Genomic DNA, 11,338 nt, shown 5'->3' with positions numbered 1-11,338 from the left:
TGTTTTCAAAACCTTTTTTTTCACACAAGGGGAGATAATTCAAAAATGGGGTCAGCTAGAGTTATGGTTCTTTGATACTGCACTTCCTCTCACTGACCTCTATCATTATGTAAAGTATCAAGTCAATCCCTTTCATAATTTTAGACACCAGACAAGCTTTTGACAAAAAGGGAGATCATTCAAAAATGGAACCACCTAGAGTTATGGTTCCTTATCACTGCGCTTCCTCTAAATGTGCTCTATCATTGTGTGAGGTTACAACTTAATAACTTCAATACTTTTTTTAGCTAAGTGTGATGGACAGACTGACAGACTGGCGGACAAGGTGGCGACTACATCTCCCCCTCTTCGGGGAGCATAAAAATTTCTTTCCCATAAAAGACACTTTACTGACACTGGATATGTGAGAAAATTATTAAGCAATTCTATACCACACTAGAGGTAAAAGTTATGGAACAATCACAGGCAATGTAATCAGTTTATTAGGAACAAAAATATATCAAAATTCCTTAAAATATATATTTCATATCAAGTTTTTGTAAAGAAATAAAAAGCTGAATTCGGAAGGTATCAACCAAAGGATAGACTGGCTACCATCCCTATGTTTTTTCTAGGGAAGTTTTCTTCATTAACAGTGAAATATCACAGTAAAATATTCTTTTAATGGAGAAAGTAATACTGCATAAAAAACAATTTCAAGTTTGAATCAAAGATGCTTATCTTTTTTTATTTCTGTATAATTTCTAATTTTTCATTTGCATTTTATAGATATTGGGATATTTCAACAAAATGAACTGTTAAAGGAAAGTTTTAAATCTGGATGTACCTTCTACAATCTATCTTGGATGCACAACCAAGATATTAGGTAAAGGGAGGTAATAATATTTTTCCAAACTTGCATTTCTATTGAATTTTAGTTAAAGATATAATTGAGTGCTGATTCAATTATGATAACAATGGTAAATATTGTTTTCTAGGGTTGTTTCGTTTTAAATACAAACAGCTTCAGAATACATAAAATGACAATATTTCAATGCCTGAAAAACTTGCATTTTCATAAAACAAATAACCTAACAAAGGCAATCACCACTTCACATCTACATAGGGCACTTAATCACATGAAAAGTTAACATACAAAAACTTAAATAAATCAAGATGGTGAGGCCGACGCCACTGAATGTATCCGTTTATCCTCAAATAGTTCAGCTAAGAATTGCAAACAGGGACTCATGATGGTCCTGAATCGCTCACCTTTCCCACGTGACCTTTTGAGTTGACTCCGTTTTTTCTAGTTATATGAAATAGTGACTAGTTTTTTGAGCTATATGACCCCAGTTTTGAACCTGACCTAGATATTTTATAGAAAAAAATTCTGACAATTTTTCATGAAGATCCATAGAAAATATGGGTCTTAGAGAGGTTCAAGTTTTCTATTTTTGACCTATTGACCATAGTTTTGAAGTATGACCCTGTTTAAACTTTACCTAGAAATTCATCAAGGTGAAATTCTCACTAATTTTCATGAAGATCTCATGAAAAAATATGGCCTCTATAGAGGTCAAGTTTTTCTATTTTTATACTACAGGCTAGTTTTTCACAGCATGTGACCCAGGTTTCTTAAACTGACCTGGTATCATCGGGTGACTTCAGATCAATTTCATGAAGATCATTGGAATATGGCTCTGAGGGGTCAAAAGATTTTAATAATTTTAGACCTACTGGACTAGTTTTTGACGCAGTTTGACCCTATATTCAATTGACTAGATATATCAAGATAACCATTCAGACAACTTTCATACAGAGTCCCATTCAAAAGTATGGCCTCAGAGAGGTCACAAGATTTTTTTATTATTTGACCCTACTGACCTAGTTTTTAGGCAGTGATACAGTTCAACAATGACCTATATCATCAAGTTGACATTCAGACCAATTTTCATAAAGATCCATGAAAAATTGACCTTAGAGAGTCACAGGTTTTTCCTTATCTGGCCTACTGACCTAGTTTTGGAGGGCACTTGACCCACTTTTGAACTTGACCTAGATTCATCAAGATAACACTCAGACCAAATTTCATAACAGATCCCATGAAAAATTGGCTCTAGTAGAGGTCACAGGTTTTTATATCATTTGACCTACTGACCTAGTTATTTGAAAGCATGTACCAGTTTCGAACGACCTAATATCATCAAGGTGAACATTCTGACCAATTTTCGTGAAGATCTCATGAAATATATAGGCCTCTCGGAGGTCACAAGGTTTCTATTTAGACCTACTACCTATGTTTTTTGCCCGCACGTGACCTGTTTCAAACATGACCAGATATAAATCAAGATGATCATTAGACCAACTTTCATAAGATCCATGAAAAATGTGGCCTTTAGAGATGTCTACAAGGTTTTTTTTATTTGCCTATGACCTAGTTTTTGACGGCAAGGATCAGTTTTCGAACTTTACCTAGGATATCAATCAAGGTGAATTTTCCAGACCATTTTCATTGATCTTGTGAAAATATATGGGCCTCTAGATAGGTCACAAGGTTTTTTTTTAGGCTATGACCTGTTTTTGACAGCATGTGACCAGTTCAAAACTTGACTAATATCTCAAGGTGAACATTTGACAATTTTCATGAAGATTTGTGAATATTATGGCCTCTAAAGAGTACACAAAGTTTTATATTTTTAGACTACTTTGATGGCCGTGACCAGTTTGAACTTGACCTAGATATCATCAAGATAGAATTCAATAGACAACTCATAAAGATCCCATGAAAAAATGTGCTTGAGTGGTCACAGCACCAGTTTAGGACTGACGCCAACACTCCACCACGGACAAACGGACCGCTGCGCGATCCAAAAGCTCCCTTGTCACTTGTGACAGGTGAGTTATCTAAGGCAAGGGATATTTGTTGTATTTCTATGGCTCCAATGACATTACTTGTGTGTCAACTCTCATTATAATACAACAGGTCATATATTTATATCATCCCTCAAGTAAAGTATATCCTGGCAGGTGACCAGGATAAGAAAAATCAAAATGTAAAAGCAAATGAAACAGTTACTTGTATTAAGCACTGAGAAGATGTTGAGGTTACAAACAAATCCGTAACTTGACCAAAATCTGATGAACCACCTTTAAGCAATAACATAGACAGACAGACAAAGTAATAAAACTTTAACCTCAATTGCAAAATGGACAAAATTCATATAATATTGGAGCAAGAGTTAAGGAGGAATAATTCATGAAATATTGGTGTGAGAATTATGACCTGACCCTTCAGCCATATAATGTAGAAAATGACTTACAACAACTTGTTTAAGAGATAGAGTGTAAGTGCATTAAAACTCTAGTTGTGAATCTTTGTATGGGTTAGCTTCAGACTTTTATTCTATTTTTCTTTTCATCTCTGTTCAAATTCAGAGCTATTTAACATCCCCACCCTAATCATTCCCCTCTTAATGAAAAGCACATCTAAGTCATTTTTCAATATTTTTCAAATAGGTCTTACTAAATACAGGTTTGAACCCTCTGTCAAACAAAAGCCAGTTAAAAAGTAAGGGCAACTTACCAAGACACACAGCTCATCATCTACAATCCTTCCTGTTTGATCCTGACAGACTGGGTACCGTTCTTTATGTCCCACCCCACACTCATCTTGTCCATTGTTCACCAGACAACTGGTCCAGTCTGTCAAAATCCAGGTATACTCTACACAGTTGTCTCCCCTGATACAGAATCTCTCATCTAGGAGGATGGGACAAACATGGATAGGATCGTCACTGGGTTGCCGCAGTACTGTGCGGGTGCGAATCTGAACCTGGTTTGGGTCTGCACATGGCTAAAATCGGAAATGAAACTCAACAAAATATTCAATTATAATTCAGATAATAAATTGCTTGTATGTACAATGCTCTCTACCCAATAATCATGAGGTTTTAACCTATATTCTAATATGACAATGTTTATTTTCAATGACACCCTAATGATGACATCACAAAGACCTATTTGTAGTAATCAAGAAATTGTTTTCAGTACTTGTTCTACTGTTTTATATTGTAGACATAAAAGAATCAAAATAAAACATAGCAAAAATGAGTTTTATTATTTTAAACACTCCGAATTGGTTATACACTGCATAGAATAATTGACACTGGCTATGCTATCTAGAAATTATTTTACTGGGCATATAATCTCTTTGTTGAGTTTAAATATTTTGAAACATGCTAAATGCCTATATTTAGTTTATTGAATAGATGCTTCTGTTGGTTAACAAATATCCTATTTCAACATAAATCTTGAGGCCAAAAGCTATTAATTAATTCAAGGCAAACAAACCAGAAATGGACAACAAAACCAACCAAAAGAAGTAACCAACCTGCTGACATCTTGACCAGGCTGTCCACTCACTGACCACACACTCGCCAACACACGGTGAGTAGCAGGACCGTCTATCAATGGGCTTGAAATGATACAAACACAGTCTCTCATCCAATGCTTCATTGATGAAACCATGTGCTGTAAAAACTTCACACCTGAAACAATATTTCAAAACCTGTATTTCATACATATAATAAAACTGAAGTGATTCCATGGTACACTGGCAAGTCCCCAGTCCTCCAAGTAAAATTACTTATATTCTTTTGGGTAAAACAACTATGGAAGCTTTTGCAACTGGAGCATCTATCAGGTAAAACAACAATGGAAGCTTTTGCAACTGGAGCATCAATCAGGTAAAACAACTATGGAAGCTTCTGCAACTGGAGCATCAATCAGGTAAAACAACTATGGAAGCTTCTGCAACTGGAGCATCAATCGGGTAAAAAAACTATGGAAGCTTCCGCAACTGGAGCATCAATCGGGTAAAACAACTATGGAAGCTTCCGCAACTGGAGCATCTATTGGGTAAAACAACAGTTACTATGGAAGCTTCTGCAACTGGAGCATCAATCGGGTAAAACAACTATGGAAGCTTCCGCAACTGGAGTATCTATCGGGTAAAACAACTATGGAAGCTTCTGAAACTGGAGCATCTATCGAGTAAAACAACTATGGAAGCTTCTGCAACTGGAGCATCTATTGGGTAAAACAACTATGGAAGCTTCGCAACTGGAGCATCTATCGGGTAAAACAACAGTTACTATGGAAGCTTCTGCAACTGGAGCATCAATCGGGTAAAACAACTATGGAAGCTTCTGCAACTGGAGCATCTATCGGGTAAAACAACAGTTACTATGGAAGCTTCTGCAACTGGAGCATCAATCGGGTAAAACAACTATGGAAGCTTCCGCAAGTGGAGTATCTATCAGTTAAAACAACTATGGAAGCTTCTGCAACTGGAGCATCTATCGGGTTGAACAACTAAGGAAGCTTCTGCAACTGGAGCATCAATCGGGTAAAACAACTATGGAAGCTTCTGCAACTGGAGCATCTATCGGGTAAAACAACTATGGAAGCTTTTGCAACTGGAGCATCAATCAGGTAAAACAACTATGGAAGCTTTTGCAACTGGAGCATCAATCGGGTAAAACAACTATGGAAGCTTTTGCAACTGGAGCATCAATCGGGTAAAACAACTATGGAAGCTTTTGCAACTGGAGCATCTATCAGGTAAAACAACTATGGAAGCTTCTGCAACTGGAGCATCTATCAGGTAAAACAACTATGGAAGCTTTTGCAACTGGAGCATCATCAGTAAAACAACCTTGGAAGCTTTTGCAACTGGAGCATCTATCAGGTAAAACAACTTTGACTTCTTGCACTATGGAGCATCTGATCGAGGTAAAATTTCAATTCTATAAGTTCTTTCAGCTCAGGAGCTCATGTATGACGTAAATACAACATCATTTCGAATTCTTTCATCTTATGTATGCCCTCATACAGAGGGTACATATTTAATTTCAATCAACTTCATGCTTGTTGTCATCAAGGCTTAGTGCTGAACTTCATAAAAATCTTTCTTATTAAGTTGGTAAATTTCATGTCTTGTTTAATTGTGGATTACATACTCCATTTTAATTATACTATAATTATACCAGAATTATATCGCCTTTTATGATAAAATTTCATAAGCTTTACATGGGTATAGTGCAAGTAGAGTGCCGCTTCAGGTGAGAGGTCGGATATTCACCCTCTGCACTAAACTTTTACTTTTTTATTACATTTGTAATCTAAAACACAGCTAGGACTAAATCAATATAAACCCCATATACTGGGTAAAGAATACAGTATTAAATAACTAGCTGTTTACAAGCTAGACAAATACGCTGTGAAGGTGCTTGTCTGAAGTGTTCATAACATGATTGTACAGTGCTGTAAGGTACCGTACGTAACGGAACAGAGATAGCCACACCTGTATGATTTATGGAATAAGTGAAAGGGACATACATAATTAAAATCAAAATTATAAAGTTTCAGTCAAAATTTTAAGCTGCTTAAAACCATTATCGAAACTGGACTGTAGATTAAACCAATACGTTACTAATGCCTTCGGAGCCCTGTTTTGACGCATGCGAGATAAGCCGTCTTGTTTACATCCTTGCAAGGTAAGACTAGGTTAACACTTTGTGATTCCTTTGTAAACAATTTGTTAAAATAATCTATGGAAAAACATTTTTATCGGAAACTGGTCTGAAACCAGTAGTGCAAATATGCATTCATAAAAAATGCTTCATATTCACATGTTGGTAATTTATTTTCTGGTTACTACTATGATCATCAACCTCTAGCTCAACTATGAGCACTAAGGACATTGGCCACATATGCCTAGACTCATGACTATGACAGAAACATGAAGGAAGGTGTCACTCAGCAACAGTAGGAAGGCATCACTTAAAGAGACTGGTTGCACACAAAACTTACTTATTTTGTCTTACCTTACACTTCTAGACTGTGAGTCATTACCACAGATGGCACCATGATGTACAGGCATACATGTCTTACCTTACACTTCTGGACTGTGAGCTATTACCACAGATGGCACCATGATGTACAGGCATACATGACTTACCTTACACTTCTGGACTGTGAGCCATTACCACAGATGGCACCATGATGTACAGGCATACATGACTTACCTTACACTTCTGGACTGTGAGCCATTACCACAGATGGCACCATGATGTACAGGATTACATGTCTTACCTTACTCTTCTAGACTGTGAGCCGTTACCACAGATGGCACCATGATGTACAGGCATACATGACTTACCTTACACTTCTGGACTGTGAGCCATTACCACAGATGGCACCATGATGTACAGGCATACATGACTTACCTTACACTTCTGGACTGTGAGCCCTTACCACAGATGGCACCATGATGTACAGGATTACATGTCTTACCTTACACTTCTAGACTGTGAGCCGTTACCACAGATGGCACCATGATGTACAGGCATACATGACTTACCTTACACTTCTAGACTGTGAGCCGTTACCACAGATGGCACCATGATGTACAGGCATACATGACTTACCTTACACTTCTAGAGCACTTCTAGACTGTGAGCCGTTACCACAGATAGCACCATGATGTACAGGCATACATGACTTACCTTACACTTCTAGACTGTGAGCCGTTACCACAGATAGCACCATGATGTACAGGCATACATGACTTACCTTACACTTCTAGACTGTGAGCCGTTACCACAGATAGCACCATGATGTACAGGCATACATGACTTACCTTACACTTCTAGACTGTGAGCCATTACCACAGATAGCACCATGATGTACAGGCATACATGGACTCCACTTGTATGTCCGCCATTTGTTCCTACGACAATCTGTCTGACATACACGGGTCTGGGTCTCCTGTAACAAACAACACATCAACCTTAGAATAATGTAACATCATTTACTTAAACTCACTGTAACAACTTGTACTGGATGAAAAATTACATTTTATTAATGCATACTGTAGACTGAATAATTCGTAAGATGGTTTAACTTTGCGTTTCTTGAAATTTAGAAGACAATAAAAAAAATATGCCTGCAGGAGAATTACCGTATGTATTTTCAACAGTGGGAAAATTAAGTTTCTAGATTCCTTGATTTCCAACAAGTTCTAGCTTGTTCTTTGAAAGTGACTTAAAACTTCAATTTGAAGAAATATCAAAAACACATTTAGTTGGTCACTATCTTGGTGACCTTGAATATACTAAAGCTGACAGCTTAGAAGACTATGGTACAGATATAGTATCTAAGCAAATAACCACACCATTAGAGAAAATGTTTTAACTTTCAGAGAGGCACAGTCCTGGGTCATAGGTAATACATCTAAGTTAAAACATTTAAAAGCTGACTCTCTAACTGGGATAGCAGGGACAACAGATTTATTTGCAACTATCTATTTCCACACTACTACACCGGAAAAACCTAATCCCCTAGCCAAAAAAATGCGGCTATCTATGAATGACATGTAACCATTAGCATACTACAGGGTACCAATATCTGACTGGATGTATCATAACCCTGGTTCCTGACTTTAAAACCTACCTTTCCGGCATTATCTAGAGAAGGACACAGTCTGCCTCCATCAGAAGGGTTCTGTTTTATATGTCTGTATCTCATCTGTGTACCAGTCCCACAGGAAGTGGAGCAGTCTGTCCATAATGACCAGTCTGACATGACACAGTCTACTGGGCAAGGTATAAGGCACGTTTCCTCCTCGTATGCTGAAAATAAAGTGAAAAATTTAAACCATACCTTCATAGAAATTTCAGAGTTTCAAAGCTCTTTTAGAAACAGAGACATTGTAGACTGGGTAACACAGGTGTTTAATATTCTCAAAAAATCGCAAATATTCATAAAACGAGTGACATCAATTCAAAGCAATAAATCTTGAGCAGCAGCATCTCTGAAAGTATAAGGAACCCAAAAGTTCTCATTTGTGCATAGTATTATAAGTATAAGTTGTCCATCAATGAGTATAAAAGGTTTAAATAGACCTCAGTCGCTCACCTGAGAATGACCATGACCTTCAACCCTTGCTTCTGACCAAGTATGAACAAATATGAGAGAAGTCCATCAAAGAATGCTACAGACTAAGTTTGGTGAACATCCAACAAGTGTTGTAGGGGCAGAAATCATTCAAGGTCTTTCTATTTTAAGCTCTGGCACCCTTTAATGAGACTAAACAGAACCTTTGGTCAAAACTGAGAGAAGACAGCATACAGATGCTGCTGGCAAAAGATACGTAATGATCCATAAAGCAGAAGAAGTCATTGGTTGTTTTTTTTGTCTATTTTTAGCTCTGGCAGTCTCTAAAAGGGACCAAGCCAAACTTTTGAACAAATCTGAGAGAAAATCATACTAGGATGCTACAAACCAAGTTTGATGACAATTCCTCAAGAGGTTCCTGAGAAGAAGTCATTTAAAAGTATTTTCTACTTTTAGATCTGGCAGCCTCAGGAAAAGGCCAAGAGGAACCATTTGAACAAATGTGAGAGAGAACTAACTAAACAAGGTTGCTACAGCCTAAGTTTGGTAAACGTATATCATGAGGTTCATGATATGAAATAGTTTTTTATTTTTTACTTCTGGCTGCCTTTAACAGGGGTCAAGCTAAACTACTAAACAAACTTGAGAGAGAACTTTAAACAGATCCTACAAGTCAAGTTTGATAAAAGAGTTTTCAAGTGGTACACAAGAAAAAGTCATCTTAAGTTTGTTTTTTTGTTTTGTTTTTTTAATTTTATTTTAAGCTCTGGCAGCCCGCAAGAAAAAACATCTGAACAAGTGTAAGAGAGGTTTATAGAAGGATGCTGAAGACTAGGTTCTGCGAAGGCACATCAATTTATTTATGAATAGGACTTATTTAAAGCTTTTTTTTTCTATTTTAGCTATAGCAGCCCCTAAATGACACCAAGCCAAACCAGCTGAACAAACTTGCTAGAAGCCCATACAAGAATGCTACAGATAAATTTTGATCTAAAGAATCTACAGTAATCAAAACAAAAATAAATCATGAGTGGATTTGCAGGAACTTGTCTAATGTTAGATTTTACATCATGCCACCAATGGAGACATTACATGCAATTTGCTTCTCCATCATTCTACACATGGTTAAATTAATTGCACTTTGACAGACAGAGTTGTCTGGTAGGAAGTTTTCATGTTTCAAAGTTGTCCTTGGTAAAACTTGGATTATTTTTGGTTTAAAGTCTTGCAAACAAATCTAGGGGTAATATGGTGCTTTTACAGCTTTAATGTTAGACAAAGACCCAAGTGCTAGTGCAGATATTATACCAGCTACTGCAGGCATCTGGTTTGAATTGCCAGCCTTCAAGAAGCCAACTTTATTGCTTATTTAAAGTTTTTTTCTGATGGGTTTAGAGTTAAACCAACAGGATTTAGGTTTGTTTTCCTATATTTCAGGCATAAGTGAGCAAATGGTTAAAACAACTATTACATAATCAAACAATAAGTTATAACATACAAGTTACCGAGTATTGCAACACAGAAGTCTGCTACCGGTGGAAAGCTGCGTTAGTGTCCATTGTTGGCAACTGTTACAGTACTATTTTTACTTAAATTTCAATAGTGACCTTGATCTACAAGCATAGGTCAAGTATACAACACATTAGTCTCATCATGGGAAACATTTGTGTGCAGTACTAAGATAATCCATCTATGCACATAAAAGTTATGGAGCGGAAACAATTTTAGTTGACCTTGACCTTTGACTGACAACCATGGGTCATATTGGCAGCTCACAGTCTCATCATGGGGAACATTTCTGTGTAGTAACAAGGAGCTGCGTTCAATAAACGCTTGATGCCCCCAGTGGCATCCTTGTCGATACAAAGCAACCAAAGTCCAAAACGAGGTCAAGTTCAAGGTCAAGGTCAAACTGAGGTCAGGTGATGTCTGAAGATGAAGAATGGTCACAGGTTACATCTGCATTAGTATCAAGTCATTCTAGTTAGGGGTATTGATGCTAGACGTAATGGTCCCATTTGGTTAACCTCGTACGAACGGACAAACAAACGGACGGACAGGACAATCACTATATGACCGTTACACCGGGAGCATAATAAAAAAATCCTTCAATGCAATAAAAAGTTATAGAGTGAAAACAAATTTTTACTTGACCATAAACAGTGACCTTGACCATTAACTGACAAGCATAGCTCATGTGTTAACACACTGTCTCATCATGGGGAACATTTATGTGTAGCACTAAGATAATCCATCAATGCATATAAAAGTGATGGAAAGAAACAATTTTTACTTGACCTTCAAAAGTGACCTTGACCTATGACCTACAACCAAGAGTCATCTATGTGTACAATCTCTATATTGCCCTCTATTCACACACCAAGTTTTATGAACCTAG

General features: G+C 37.0%; 1 protein-coding gene across 8 annotated transcripts in view; it reads right to left on the bottom strand.

Moving 5' to 3' along the window:
* LOC123560653 (thrombospondin type-1 domain-containing protein 7A-like) overlaps positions 1–11,338 on the bottom strand; it is a 443,009-nt gene that overhangs the window by 94,418 nt on the left and 337,253 nt on the right. For all 8 annotated transcript variants that reach the window (XM_053553308.1, XM_053553307.1, XM_053553309.1 and 5 more), the window contains 4 exons: positions 8,497–8,675; positions 7,685–7,812; positions 4,373–4,529; positions 3,566–3,835 (listed from right to left, as the gene is read on the bottom strand). In XM_053553308.1, the coding sequence (XP_053409283.1) occupies positions 3,566–3,835; positions 4,373–4,529; positions 7,685–7,812; positions 8,497–8,675 (734 nt within the window). The remainder of the gene's footprint in view (positions 1–3,565; positions 3,836–4,372; positions 4,530–7,684; positions 7,813–8,496; positions 8,676–11,338) is intronic.

This window comes from Mercenaria mercenaria, chromosome 10, assembly GCF_021730395.1.
Source record: "Mercenaria mercenaria strain notata chromosome 10, MADL_Memer_1, whole genome shotgun sequence".
Classification (NCBI taxonomy): Eukaryota; Metazoa; Mollusca; class Bivalvia; order Venerida; family Veneridae; genus Mercenaria; species Mercenaria mercenaria.
The sequence above is the reverse complement of the archived record's forward strand: the minus strand, read 5'-3'. Positions and strand labels throughout refer to the sequence as shown.